Source organism: Colossoma macropomum, unplaced genomic scaffold (assembly GCF_904425465.1).
Source record: "Colossoma macropomum unplaced genomic scaffold, Colossoma_macropomum, whole genome shotgun sequence".
NCBI classification, from domain to species: domain Eukaryota; kingdom Metazoa; phylum Chordata; class Actinopteri; order Characiformes; family Serrasalmidae; genus Colossoma; species Colossoma macropomum.
In genome coordinates this window covers 5,894,762-5,910,108 of record NW_023494797.1, presented here as the reverse complement: position 1 = coordinate 5,910,108, position 15,347 = coordinate 5,894,762, and the positions used below count along the sequence as shown (strand labels likewise).

The following is a 15,347-nucleotide window of genomic DNA, read 5'->3' as shown; positions in this document are numbered from 1 at the left end:
AGGCCAGCTTGTCTGCGCATTTTTCAACAATTTGATTATTAACTTTAAATAATTAATAGATTATTATGGGCAGTTTCATAGCTCAATGTTGGAGCAGTTTACTGATTAACAAACAGTATCTGAGTTACCTGTTTGTGGGTATATGCCCTTATCAATACGATCACAACTGCCCAGGCTAACAGCTTTCCAGACCTGCTATTTTATTATATCAGGTCTACATGCAGGCCATATAAAAGCAATAGAATTCATTTATTTTTCATTGTTTTAACCTGCTTAGGAAGACCTTAGTCTTTTGTCTTCATATCACCTGCTACTGAAGACACTAATAAATCATTATCACTGTAACTGGGTATGAACTTTTTTTTTTAAAGCAGAATACCCAGAGGCCGCTTGAAGGCTGTCAGAAGGTTCTGGAAGCCTAGCTAAAGGAGATCCACTGACAAAGCACCGAAAACTGACTGCAAATGCTTTTAATGACTTAATGAGACTTAATTGGACTTTTAATGGAGAGATGGGAGGGAGAGCAAAGAGAAAAGCAGCAGAGGCGAGAGAGGGACTGTGCGTGTGTGTGCGTGTGTGTGCGTGTGTGTGTGTGCGAGAGAGAGAGAGAGAGCACGGGAGAAAGAGAGAGAAGCGAGTGAGGTCAGATGGGGTGAGTGTGCCTGTATTGTGGCGACACTGCACACTCTTACACACACACACACACTCTCTCACTCTCTCTCTCTCTCGCTCTCTCTCTCTCTCTCTTTCACTGCCTGCTGTTATTAGCTGATGGAAACTAGGCCAGTTCCTCTGATGTAGCCCTCCTAAGCCCCCCTTCTTTTGTACCTTTCATAGGGGCAGGATCATAGAGACTGGTGTTATTTGCGCTCTCTCTCTCTCTCTCTCTCTCTCTCACTCTCACTCACACACACACACACTAGCGTGCATGCAGACTAATAGAGTATCCTCATTTGGACTGATGCTGGCCTTTTCTAAGCCAGAGGCACTATGGCCTTGTTTTCACCCATAAACCATAAACTGAGCAGGATCATGCAGCCTCCTGCTGTTGGACATCCAGAGGCTTTTGTGTGTGTGTGTGTGTGTATGTGTGTTCCCCTCCTTTTCTTTCTCTTCGTTGTGGTCCTGCTCTCATTGCACTCTGTACAGCTTCACTGGCTCATCACATTTAAACCATTCGTGTATTGCGCATACAGGCAAATTAAGGGTGGACAGTGTGATATGTTATTGTTATTGTGATTAATGAAGTCCCGATACACTTTTCTGAGTATATCGCAGACACTGCGTAAAAAGCAGCACCGCTGTTTTGCTGATGCAGTTTGTTCGTTCCAGTGTCGCAAACCACAGAAGAAAGGTTTGCTGTCATAAATAACCATCCACATTTGTAGAAATATCATATATATGCATATGAAAATGTCAATGTATTTTGAGGTAATATTTCTGCCATATAAAGGGAACGTTCACTGATTTTTTTAAAAAATATGTGCATAATTCAATGGTTGAGATGTAAACCATCATTCACAGTGGTCTGACATGAAATGATTAATTGAGGCAAAACTTACAGACTTGGATTGTCTCAAAACAGTGGGTAGTACAGTGGTATAAAAGTGAATACTGATATGGGTTCTCTCAGCTTATGAATTTTGCCTTACTGTAGATGCTATGATAAGCCCAAACACAGTGAACCACAAACAGTGCAGCCCCCGAGACAAAAAAAACATGAGCATGAACAGCTTAAATAGTCTTATACACTCAACAAAATCATGTTTTACACAAAACAGCACTGCTGAGTGCTTCTTGCAGCCACTCCTACATTAATCAGTATAGGTTCACGCAAGCACATGCACAAAGCAAGTGTGTTGTTGGGCGTGTGCCACATGCATGAAGCATCATAAACACCTTCAGTTTTGCCAGTCATGCTGTGCGGTGTTCGCGTGTATTTTTACTTTGCGAGGCTTTTCTTTTTAACTGTTTTATTTTGCTCTGTTGGACCAGAGCCATGACTCTGTGTTGGAGAAAAACAGATTTTTCCCGTGCCACGTTTTATGTTTCATTTTTTCCCCAGCATGTTAAATTCAGCAAATAAACAGTAATTGTGTATTATTATGTGCAGAAGTATGTTCTGTGTAGAGAATGTATTATCTTATTTTCACTTGACCAGGGATGCCCAAACTTTTGCTCACCGCTAAACCTCTCTACCACAAATTTTACAGATTTTAAAATATATTTTAAGCCAAAGCTTTATCTTAAAACTGTCATAAAACAATGTCTTGGGCATCAAGCAAGTTGCTAACTTTCTGTGAGGGAGCCTTTAGAGGCATTAAACTCTTCAGACGTCTGGTTCCCATCACCACCACTGTGAACAGTTCTGACTCAGCAAGTTTCTTTTTCTTTTTTCTTTTGTATTTTACATCAAACTACTCTGAATGATTTTGTTTACATCTTAAACATTTAATTATGCAGAAAAATCAGTTTGAGAAAACAGTGGAATTCCCCTTTAAAATGAATTCTCTGTCTCTCTTCTTATTTGCGCTGCTCTCTATCTTTCTCTCTCTCTCTCTCTCTCTCTCTCGCTCTCTCTTTTTACCTTATTGCTTTTCTCTCTCTCAGATCACATGGATCTCTCGTTCTGTTACACACACACACACAAACACACACACACACACACGCACTCATGCACACATACACATGCGCACACACACACGTACTGGTTGCGGGGTCGGCTCCCACTTTAATCTAGGAAATAATTCCGCTTCCCATTAGCCTAATTAATCGTGGGCTTTACTGCAGTGTGCAGTATGTGAGAGCAGAATACCAGCTCGTGCCTGTGTGTGTGTGTGTGTATGTATGTGTGTGCAGGGCTGCGATCCTGCCAGCGCCTCTCTGCCGACAAATAAAAAAATGATGGCCGTGTGCAATCTGGTGTGTAAGAAACAGTCATTTGCTTGTTGCAGGTCGCTCTCTTTTATGTCGCAAATGTCTTTTAATGAACAAGTGTGCACTCCCGCCATATGGATTCTGCTGTTTTTGTCTTGCCTGGCTGAAAATGCAGCGGAATTGGCAGAAACATTAGGAGAAATATGCCTCTGGCGTCGAACGGCTGGCAGCATCAACAGGACCATAAATGTGGTGTGTTGGATTTGTCAGATGATGCCATGTTGGTATAGGTGCATGTTTATCACCCACATCATTGGTTTAAAGGTGGAGTAAGCAGCTGTGCTTTTGGAAGTGAATAAAAATGATTTCTTCAACAATAAGCAGTTTAATTCATTTATTTGTTAGGAAATAAGCACAGGCTGTTAAATTATCCCCCTCGTTTTTGTGGTCTTTCTTTTTGGACTACATTGAACATAGATCTGCATGATATGGGCAAAATATCATTTTGTGATTTGGTTGCTGTTGCTGTGACATTCATTGTAATGTGATTATGTTGTGTTTGTATTACCACCGTGGCTACGTTCTTAGAAACGCCTACCATGTGGATCACATTGCTGGTGTACAGTTGGAGACTTTGGCCCATGTGTTGATGCAAAATTTGCGTTAGCCATCCTTTAAACCTTCATCAGTGATCAGTTTCTGACCCCAGAGTCGCTCTTGGCTGACTACAGTCTGTAATTGTACATCTGTATAATGGAGTTATAACAGAGATGGACCTCTATGTTATGTACCTTATATACTTGAGTATATAAGGTACATGACTTTAAAATGAGTTTAAAAAAGACTTTTAACACTTAATGTGTCATGGCTGAACAGTATATTGTAGGGCTTTAGCAATTAGTCAGTTAACGATGTTGACGTTGATTGTGAAGAAAAAAAAGGCCAATGTAGGTTTTATTGTTTGACATATATGCTTTACAAAACACTACAATGTCCATTAATATATAACAATCTGTATGTTCATATGAAATGGGGCCAGTATGGATTTCATTGTTTCGATGCACCATAAATGAAAAAATTGCTTGTCATACTAACAGATCTTTAAAAGATGGTGGAGGAAATTAGGAAGGCATAGTTTAGATTAGTTGGTTAACTGAAGAATAATGTATTGCAATGTTGGCCTTTGTTGATGTTGTTATGCAAATATGTCCTCTAACCAATCATAGTGTTGTTTTTTTTTTTTACTGTATACAGTGAGCATCTTGACCAATCACAGTTGCAGATGAGTTTTTCATGCAGCGTGTAACATAACTGTCTTCTTTGCAGAGAATCCTGTGTCTGTGGAGCTGAGCTGCGGGGCTGGTCCCGTCCATGTGGTTTTGGAGCCTCCTGACCCTGTGCTGCTGGACTGCCACCTGGGGGCCGCAGATGCTCCGGTCAACGTCACCTGGCTGCGGGACGGGGCGGTGCTGAGTGAGAGCGAGGCCGTTCAGCTCCTCCACAACGGCTCTCTGCTGGTCTTGCCCACCAGTAGAGAGGTGGAGGGCGCATACAGCTGCCTCAGTGGCAGCTCTTTCGGGGCGCTGACCAGCCGTACGGTCACTCTGCAGCTGGCCAGTGAGTTTCTGACTGCAGTAATGCTGATCTATTACAGGCAGAGTGGCACATGCTGCTTTTGCTAAACACTACATACATATTGCTGTTTCCTAACCATTTTGTGTGGAGCTTGTGGACAGTGTTTTGTGAGCTCTAATACATTTGATTCAGCTCTTAAAATGCTTGATAATTAGCTGATGATTCAGGTATTGAATCAAGGACTAAACGCTTCATTACTGTGGCCCTCCAGAAATGCAGCTTGTCATACATACTTTATTATAAAAATATAATAAATAGCTGGATGCACTGATAGAGAGATGAATAAATAGGTGTCGTGTGCATAATCTTGTTGAGACTTTTGAGAATATGTCAAGATCGGTAGCACTTCAGGGATATTTGAGTGAACAGATGGGAATATTACAGTAGCAAGTTGTACCAACCTAAACATGACGTGCTAATTTTATAGTTGTTAGTACTTGTAGTGGTAACTAGTTGATAGTAATAAAAAAGACTCACATCAGCCAAAAACATCAGTTGTTCAAAATAATGTGGCTAACTGCACTGAAACTACGACTAAATTACTGAATTCTAATCCCTTTGTTACTTTTGCATGTAGGCCCACCTACATGCAAAACATGCATAGTTACTCAGGAACAGATGAGGTAAATCATCAAGGCTGAAAATGCATCACGTTTTTCAGAAAGAGTTTAGTGATGGAAAAACTCGCACCTCACCACAAACTTTTAAACAAGCTGTTTATCTTTTATCTTAATGTATTATTTTTTAGCACCTTATACATTAACATTTAATTTTAGAACTTGTTACCATTATTTTAGCATTTTATTTCCAACTTGTTACTTCTGTAATTACTAACTTATTATTTAGCAACAACTTGAAAATGAGCATGTATTTTTTTTAGTTAGCTTGTTACCTAATATTACCCTTTCATTAGCTGGTTATTACTGATTACTAAAGTAAAGTGCAACCTCAATCAGTAGTTTTGAACACAGTGATTGCCATTTGATGGAGGAGATATTACCCCATTTTCTGAAACCAGTATCAGTGTTAAAGTGTTATTGGCTGATTTTGATCCGACATTTTTCTTTTAAAAACTGCTGTGCTTTATTGGTGGGAGATATACTGCTTTAAAAGTTAATACCAGTATGACTTTTTCTCATGAACTGGTTTTGGTGTACTGTGAAAACAAAATGGCTAACCACAGCAAAAAGCCCCACATCTGAGACAAGTTAAACATGAGCATTTACAGCTTACAGTTTCATGCAAATGACATGTTTTGTTGATTTTTCTAAGTGAAAGTAAGTTAACACGTCCTCTACAGAGGATGGAACCGTTTCTTTGCCTCGTCAGATATCAGCATTTCCTCCTGATATCAGCACCATACTGATACTTGGTATGGGTACCATCTCTATGTATTGATTATATCAGTACCAGTTCCAGAGGGTTTAATCAGCATAGTCATTCAGATTGATTTTACTTGATGATAAAGCTGTTAGAACTAATGCTTCATGCCATGTAATGTTTGATCATGCACCAGAGGGCAAGCAATTTAAGTCCATGAACAAGAGATTGAAGTTCATGAGCAAGCCGAGACCCCCCAAAAAAACCCAACAGTAGACAGTGCAGTTATTGTTCAGTTCTAGAATTCTGGTACATACTGATTTGTGTTTGTCTACAGAGAGAAAATGAAATTTTTACAATATCATGAAGCTGGGACCAGCACTGAATTGCAGCTCCTACTGTACAATATAGTGTTTAGTCTTCTAGATTCTGCAAGAAAAGTAAACCTCCACCTACGCCCCCCTTTCTCTCCTTCTCTCTCTGTCTTCTCTTCCCCCTCTCTTTTTCTCAAACAATGTAATGCTCTTATCCAGAGCTCTAGAGCCTCTTTGCTTGGCTGGAGCTGAGGCTTGTCCTCACCTGGCTGGGGATAAGGACTCGATTGTGCTCTATTGTGCCATTGCAGAGGAAGGGGGACCATATCAGACTTCATCCCCCTCTTTCTCTCTCCCTCTGTCCCCTGCTTTCATTCCCTCACTCACCTGAGTTTAAGGTCACTCTCCAGACAGGGGAGATGCTTTTCTTTCAGTCATTATCCTTTTCATGGTCCACCTCTCTCTCTCGCGCTCTCTCTCTCTCTCTCTCTCTCTCTCTCTCTCTCTCTCTCTTCATTCCTATTTATTCACTTTGGCTAAATGGCTGTTATGACAGGGCTGATGATACCTGTTAGCTCTGGCGGCAGGACTGATGGGAATTACAGTTTTGGGAAGAGTGCGAGATAACCTGAAGGAGAGAGACAGGAAGACCATAAAGAGGAAAGTGTGCTGGCGAGAAATCCTCAGGACAATTAAGAGCGTCCTTCAGAGGTTTGAGGATCTAATCAGCTGCAGGGCTGGTGAGTTTGAGAGATGGACGGGTAGATGAGGACAGGATGGACCAGCCCTGCAGGAGGTGGCTGGAGTGCCGCTGCGTTAGTTAATGAGGCATTTCAGCTCTGCAGAGGCTCAAATTTCACATTTGCCAAAACTATCATAGCAAGTCTCAGTGTGCGATGGCTCCATGTCAAATATGAAAATGAAACATAAGAAATAAATTGATGGGTCTGTTGTCTAAACTTGTTGTTTCTCCCTTTTCTTCTATTTCGTGTCTCTTCTTGAGGTTCTCACCAGCACAGTGATATCTGAATCGTATCAGTATTGCCAGATATTTGCTTAAAAAAAGTGTATTGGCAGAGAAAAGATGGTTATATTTGGCTGATATTTCAAATCGATATTTGATGACATTTATTGTATTCTGGAAGAGCAGAACGTTTAGTCTGCACTGGCTGCTACGTTAAAAATCCCTGCATTTTATTCGTTTTCTGCATTTGTAACCGTAGAGAAATAAATGTTATGTCTCTCCATAAAGCTCATCCAGATAGATGTAATTCCCCATGAAAATACTGGATGTTGGCATTGACCCAAAATTCCCACATTGGTACATCTCTAGTAACCTGTAATTAAACATTTGAATGTGTCTGCAGGGAGTTGCAAAGTCTTCTTCTGGAGCCAATCCTAACTCTGTGTACCTCAAAATGCAATAACAGAGACTAAATTTGCATTACGTATTTTCTTTTTAGGTTCATCATATTTTCTTTCTTCATTTTCTTACTTGTGTGCTTCTGCACATCATCTATAGCTCGTATGCTTCTAGTGCTGTCTATTTTCTGTGTTTATGTATTTTCATATCCTTGTAGCGCCAGTCTCACAACTCTCCTGGCACCACATCATGACCCGCACTGGGGTTGTGATTGTCAGGTTACCCATGTTTTAGATTTAATTAAACCATTTTATGACCTACTGCAACATTTGTGAGTCTCCCAAGTCTAGAGATTAGATCTTTCCTGCACAGTGTTATAGCTTTAGGATGATCTTGCTACTGGGTGCTTTTGAAGAACGCATGCATTCTGTTAATATATTCCCAGGCATTTAAACTACTGTAGATGTTTTCACACTTGACTAAGTCCCTGTAATGAGCAGTGAAACATCTTCAAGATGTCCGTTAGGCTTGATTCAGGACTGGACTAAAAACCTTCACAGGAATTTCATGTAGACATTTTTTTTTTAGAATATTAGCAAAGAAAACTGAGAGAAAAATTCTAAGAGTTGCACATTCAGTATTGCCTGCCTGCCATATTTTTGTGTTGAATTTAATTTATACGTGACATTGAATGTGGCAAAATGGCAGACCTCAGTCAAACTGATTGGATCCATGCAAAAGAGAGCACCAAGATAGGATCTTTTGAATCTATGGTGTGCAGTAGTTTGGCAGCCACATGCATACAGCACTTTGGGGGCTAACTGACTTGTCCATGGGGCAGCAACAAACATGTGCTTTTTAGCAATGGTTGAAAGATTGAACAAACTTGCATAATGTTGGCAACAATCACATTCAGCCTATAGAGAAATTGTAGCCCTGGAATTTAATAGTAGTTAAGTGAGAAGGGGTTCAGTTTGAATGCAAGCTGTGTGTTTTTTCTGTATAATTCTAGAGAGAAGCTATAAAATCTGCCCTGCTTGCCTGCCCAGCACCTACTGCACAATAGCAAACAGCATGACTGACAGAGCCAAGAATTTAATTAACAAATTTACTTACTTTCTGAATCATGTACAAAAACACAGCAGTCCCATTTTATATATATATATATATATATATATATATATATATATATATATATATATATATATAAATGTAATTCAATAAATGTAATAAAACTATCATGGGACTGCTGTGTTTTTGTACATGATTCAGAAATTAAGTAGCTCTTGGCCATTCATGCTGAGGAAGTCATCCTGTTTACCAGTGCTGTCAAAAGTTGACCAATTAAGCTGACACATTCGCATGTACAGAAGTTTGCACATGCACCATGTACATACAACTTAACTTGCAAAATAAACTGTGTGTTTTGGTACGGCTAAACATGACGTGGCCAGGCATAAAGATGTTATTCTCTGGAAAGAATTTTGCTAAATTACTCGGAACAAAAAAAAGACCATTTGATTTAGTTCTTTAGACACAGTATACCTTCTGAATGGCCGCTGCTGAGAATCCTTTTAGTCTGAGGATTGCTGTAACCTTACTTTGTCAGTCATCTAGCTATACAACAGGACTGTACAACAAATTAATCATCCTCTAGTCCTTCATCTGTGGTCATGCATGCCTGCAGGACGCTGTTGGGTGGATGTTTTTGCTTGGTGGACTATTCTCAGTCCAGCAGTGACACTGAGGTGTTTAAAAGCACCGGCAGCACTGCTGTGTCTGATCCACTCAGATCAGCGCAACACAGTCTAACACGCCAGCACGTCAGTGTCACTGCAGTGCTGAGAATGATCCACCAAAAAGGGGGTAACAAAGTATGCAGAGAAACAGATGGACTACAGTCTGTAATTGTAGAACTACAAAGTGCTCCTGTATAGTAAGTGGAACTGATAAAATGGACACTGAGCGCAGAAACAAGGTTTTAATGTTATGGCTGATCGGTGTGTTTTCAGTATTTTATAACTTAATATGTAATATTTAGCAAGAGGCAATAGAGGCAGCTTATTGTGGGACTTTATTTTTACTGTTATATTGATATACATGTCAAGAACAATGGATACATTACTGTACTGTATGTCCAGGCACACATTAATGGCCTGAGCATGAGCAGGTCAGTTGCCATATCAGGAGTGCTTTGGTTATATCTTGACCATAATTTTCCAAATTTTCCATAATACTTAACGAAAACACACCCCTGTGTGCTCTTCACCACCTGCGACCCAAACAGTGAGGGTTATTACAAAACAGAGTGCTCTTTGCTCGGCCACTAACTGCACTGTACTGATTTATTTGCATGTTAGAATAAGAACGGGGTTAAAGTATAGGTTAGTAGTTTGTCAGTTCCAGCCATCCTCAGTTCCACAGGGCAGGTACGTTTGGTGCACTTGCCCAAAAAGCACTGAGTGCAGATTGTTTCTGTGTACCCTGTAGAAAAAAGCTGTAAATACCACTTCATCACAACTCTGTGCTTATTTGAGTCTCTCAAAGGAAATGAGTGACTTGAATTTGCAGCTTCCCCAGAAAAGAACGGCCTGATGCTGTAATCATGGCCCTGATTCTGCGGGTGATATTGCCACCAGGAAATCGAGTCTGAAATTGCTGAGCTAAGATCGTTTTTAGGCATTTTATATTCTAATGAATGTGATTATGTACCCAAGATAGGGAGAGCTGATCAAATCAGTAATAGATTGGCAGTGGGACTGATCTCACAGGAGCACTTAAAGCTTTTTGCTTTATATGCATGAGCCGTGCAGGAAAGTTTTCAGTTTGATGGAACCTTATTGCAAAACCTTTTTCCATTTTATTTTTTTTTTTATTATTTATTTATTTTTTTTTTACAAAAGAGAGTGCTATCCTCAGACAAACATGCTTTTCACCTGATATTAACATAATACACAAATACAATAAAGTGGTATTAGCGTGCTTAACCATTTAGTAAATGGAGCAGGAATTTAGCATTTAAAACGGCTTATTCAAAAGGAAATCTTTTGGTCACTGCACTTAACAAAGGCTGCCCGTTCAGATGCGTTAATGCACAAACTGTAACACTAGAGCTAATCACTGCACTGGTAGACGTGATGACTCATCATCACCTACACAAAGTTTTTCTCCTCAGTTTATGATGAGCTAACAATTTGATTTTCTCCCTGGCTTTCCATGATGCACTATCCAAATAGTGATTTTCAGCAGCAGTGATCCTCTTAAAGCCTGGCCCTCCGACCCCCTTACCACATCTGAAAAACCCAGCCCAGTTTACCGTGTCCTCTCATAAAGTACTGCAAAAGTTAAGATACAATAATCCACCACACTAAACCAACAACATTTCATACAAGCCTTCACGTCACGACAGCGACTAGCATCGTATCCCCACAGTGGGCGGAACTTAAAGTTAACAATAACAAAGCCCTCCTTTTTAATGGGAAGATATGATTGATAATTGATCATTTTACTGTCATTTGAAATTCGTCTCTCATTTAATTACTATTGTTTGTCCCTGTGTAAATTAATAGCTGGACCACCAATCACTGGCATTCTTTCCAGCAACAGCAGATACAGCAAAATTCTGATAGGAAGACAGAGGGGCTTCATTAATTTAACCCCTCACATTCTCATACAAATTGAAAAGGCAGGTTTGAAGGATTTATTTGCTTTGTATTTGTTTAGATGTTGATTTGTCAAAAAATTAGAACTGCTCACTTTTAAAACTATTTTATTTATTATTATTATTTATTTATTATTTATTAAACAAGTAGAATCAGGTGTGCTTCAGCTTGTTTGGAGTGAAAACCTGCAGCCACACCGGACCTTTGTGGGAAAAGATTGGACACCGCTGGTGTAGAAGGCTATGATGGTTCCTCTCTGATTTTCAGTATTCAAATACTGGCTTCAGGAGTTGTTACCCAAGTACTCAAGTACCCAGCACATCCCTAGTAGCTGAGTAATGGAAGCTTATAGGCCACCTATTAGCATCGGGCAAACCGGATGCCTAAATTGTGGTACAGGCCTCAAAAGACATTTGCTGTGTCTCAAAGTGAAGCCTGCAGTCGAGGTAGGAAGAACCTTCCTAGCTGGTATACAAAGGCTCCTCTAAAGTGTTCAGTCTCGCACATTTGAGCAGGCTCTATCGACACATGTGTTGGGAAGTATACCCGTATAAAAGTGAGTACCGGTATGATGATCTGTCATGATTGAATTTTGCTGTACAGTGGGTACCATGATAAGCCCAAAAACAGTAAACCACCAGCAGCACCGGCCCCGAGACAAACTTAACATGAGCATGAACAGCTTAAATAACACTTATAAACTCAATAAAGGGCTGTTGCACCACTGAGCGCTGCTCTCAGTCACTCCTGTGTTAATCAATATATTGTTTACATGGCCGCACACGGAAGGTGGTGCGCGCACAAAGCGGGTGTGTTTTTGGGCGCATGCCATGTGCATTAAGCATCATGAAGACGTTCCGTTTTAGTGGTCGTGACGTGCTGTGTTCACACAGGTTTGTACTTCGCGAAAGGGTTTCTTTTTTTACTCTTGTTTCACTCTGTTGGACAACACAGATTTAACATAGCTGTGGAGCACATCAAAGCAGAATAAATCAGCTTGTGGAGATTGATTGGGGATAAACTGGGGAGATAATTGGGAAAGGAAAAAAATATAGATAAGTGTGTGATACAGTGTCAGAAAAAACGTGAACAAGTCTATGTGAGATTATTTAACAACTGGACTGTTTGAGGCTGATTTGTAGGGATGATTTTCAGCCTTTACATTAAACTAATTGGTGAGACAGAGTTCAAAAAGCAAAATGCTTTAAGTACTGAAGGCTGAATACTGAAGACACTGTCCTAAACGTATCCAAAAATGCTTTCCATTACAATACAAAAAGTAACATTCAGAATACATTTAGAATATGTCTTGATGAAGCACAAGTGAATTTTTTTTTATACTTAATACTTAATTTATACTGTTACTCACTGTTGCTGGTTGGCAGTTTTCTTCACATAATTCTTCTATTAGTACATTTCATAAAGTTTGCTTATCACTAAAATTATTGAAATAAAGTATTCATTTTTCCTCTCTCATCACCTGCTTCACTATTCTGTAACACTGAGATTAATATCTGTCTCATCACATTAATTTATCAGTCTACTCAGGCTTTAGCAGAGCTCAGTAACACTGAGATTAATAACTGATCATCACATTAATTTATCAGTCTACTCAGGCTTTAGCAGAGCTCACTAACACTGAGATTACTATCTGTCTCATCACATTGATTTATCAGTCTACTCAGGCTTTAGCAGAGCTCACTAACACTGAGATTACTATCTGTCTCATCACATTGATTTATCAGGCTTTAGCAGGAACTTCAGTTTTTGTGAAGAAGTCGTTAATTGAAGTCCTCTTTAGAGTTTGTCTAATGAGCATGTTTGCTAGATGCCGTGTGCTGACTTTAAAATAGTTTGTAAACAAGCATTGATGTTTCTTTTGAAGATTATATGATTGTATGTGTTCCAAAAGTATTTCCTAAAAACGTAAACGGTAACTGCGTTCTGAAAACTGCCTTTTTAAAATGTAACTTAGACTAAATACAGATACCTAATTATTGTATTGTGAATATTGGTATCCTGTTACATCCCAACATTCGTGAGAAATAAACTTAATTTATTGTTAGCTACATTAGCCTTGTAGCTTCAGTGCAAAACTAAGACTAACACCTTATGTGTCTTAACTTAATTGCCTGCATTTGGCTGCCTAAGGGGCAAATTGTCATTTTTGACCAAAACATCACTTCCAGATCGGCCACATGATGTTTAAATAATGTACTGTTTTGCTTTTCCTCCCTCTCTCTCTCTCTCTCTCTCTCTCTCTCTCTCTCTCTCTCTCTCCCTCTCCCTCTCCCTCTCCCTCTCTCTCTCTCTCTCTCTCTCTCCCTCTCCCTCTCCCTCTCTAAATGCAACATTACAAATAAACCTGTGATTCTGCACATGGTGAACGCTGGAAAAGCTATATCAGCAAAAGCCTGAAAACACACTGCTACGGCAGTGGCATCTGCTTCAGCGGGCCTCTGGTTTACAGTGATGAGTGTGCGAGTGTGTTTACTTTAGGCAGCATGTGGTGAAACACTCTGAAATAACCTCCGTTAATGTTTAACGGCTCCTTATCTTTTTTTTCTCTCTCTGTGTATCATCCCGGACCTCTGTGTGCTCATTGAGAAACTTTGCTCAGGGGCTTCTGAATTAGAGCCCTCTTTCTCAAATGCAGCTTAGCACAAGATCACAGAGCATGTATGGAGCAAAGAAACTCCAGTACATGAGTATATCAGTCCACTAGAGAGTAAAATGAATCAGCATATACAGAAGAAGAATGCCAGCAGGCCAGTTTGTCAGTATTTTGGTTTCCACTCAAATTAACATGGAGAGCCAGTGTTAACTGGATATTGTCCATGGAAAATATATTTATCAATATATAAATTAGTGAGTAATATTAGAAGCCAGCCCAGACAGTAATTATATGGTAGTTATATGACCATCACAGAGAATACAAGCGATAGGGTAAGGCTCTGTAATGCTCGCCTGTGGAACTGCAGTTAAATTACAGTAATACAGTTCAGTAGGATTATTAAACAATAATAGTTTGCCTAACTTTGCATTATCATCCAAGCTTACTGGCTGTGTAGCACAATGAGTGCATTTACATGCCCTTAATAGTCTGACCATAATCGGATTTCTTCAGTTATCTGATTATTCGAGTGGTCATGTAAACAGCATACTCTGATTTCTTAGATTGGATTAAGGCCTAGAAATCAAATTAAGAAATCCAATAAAGAGATCTGCATTTTAGCTCAGTAGTTGGGTTTTTCAGTGCCGGTATACCCAGAGAACTTGTAGTATTCATTTTACACACACAGAATAGCATAAAACATTTTAACACTGTTATAGGAGTTTAATATGGCACCTCATGTATTTTTATAACATCAGTGAGCGCAAACAGCCAATGAGCTGCTCTTCTCACCAACCAGTCAGCACTCGCTAGCAGCAATGCTAGCATCCTGCTTCCCAAAATCCGTTTACTGTCAAAAAAAAAGAAGCGTACAGGTTAGTGAAATACATCCATCTACTTTCTGATTAGAAACTATTTTAACTTTTTCGTTTTTAGCCCTTTAACTCCATTCACCCCGCCCCCCACATTCATTAAGGACTCACTTGTGGGCACCCTCTGGCGCATTGCAGTCCTGTTTTTTGATATAATGGGGGAAATAGGAAGAGGCCAGGCTCCTATAAACTGGCTCTGGTGTACCCTCTGATGTCTTTCGGTTTTCTAAGTCTGCGCATGTGTGAAAACAGCAAGCAGCGTTTAACACATCACCCGCATGACGGCAACAGAACACCTTTGGAGAGAAGCTGAAACCAAGTACATGCTTGACAAAATTAAGAATTTCAGTATTCTTCATCTTCTGGATAATGTGTATTCATATTTTCTGCTCAAGTTTTGCAGTTGAGTTTTCCGTCACGTCTTCTTCTGGGAGTTTATTGTCCGGTTGCAAACCATAAATCCAGTATATTTGAATAGATTATTTTTTTACGCTTTTTACAAAAAATGCTCCAAAAATTCTGAGACATACTGTAGCTAAACTGTTCAGGTGTAGTTTCAGTTGCTTATTTCAGATACAAAGACTAATGCTAAAAGCTCATTGTGAGTGAAATCATGCTGATAGGCTAACACAAATCTTGCTCAGGACTGATGGTGTAGTAAGGTATTCCAGTGTTTGATACTAAGTTAAC

At 39.7% G+C, this 15,347-nt stretch overlaps 1 protein-coding gene across 2 annotated transcripts in view; it reads left to right on the top strand.

Moving 5' to 3' along the window:
- The window catches only part of igdcc4 (immunoglobulin superfamily, DCC subclass, member 4), a 102,682-nt gene that overhangs the window by 34,185 nt on the left and 53,150 nt on the right, over positions 1-15,347 (top strand). For both annotated transcript variants that reach the window (XM_036584122.1, XM_036584121.1), the window contains exon 2: positions 4,204-4,494. In XM_036584122.1, coding sequence (XP_036440015.1) covers positions 4,204-4,494 — 291 coding nt within the window. The remainder of the gene's footprint in view (positions 1-4,203; positions 4,495-15,347) is intronic.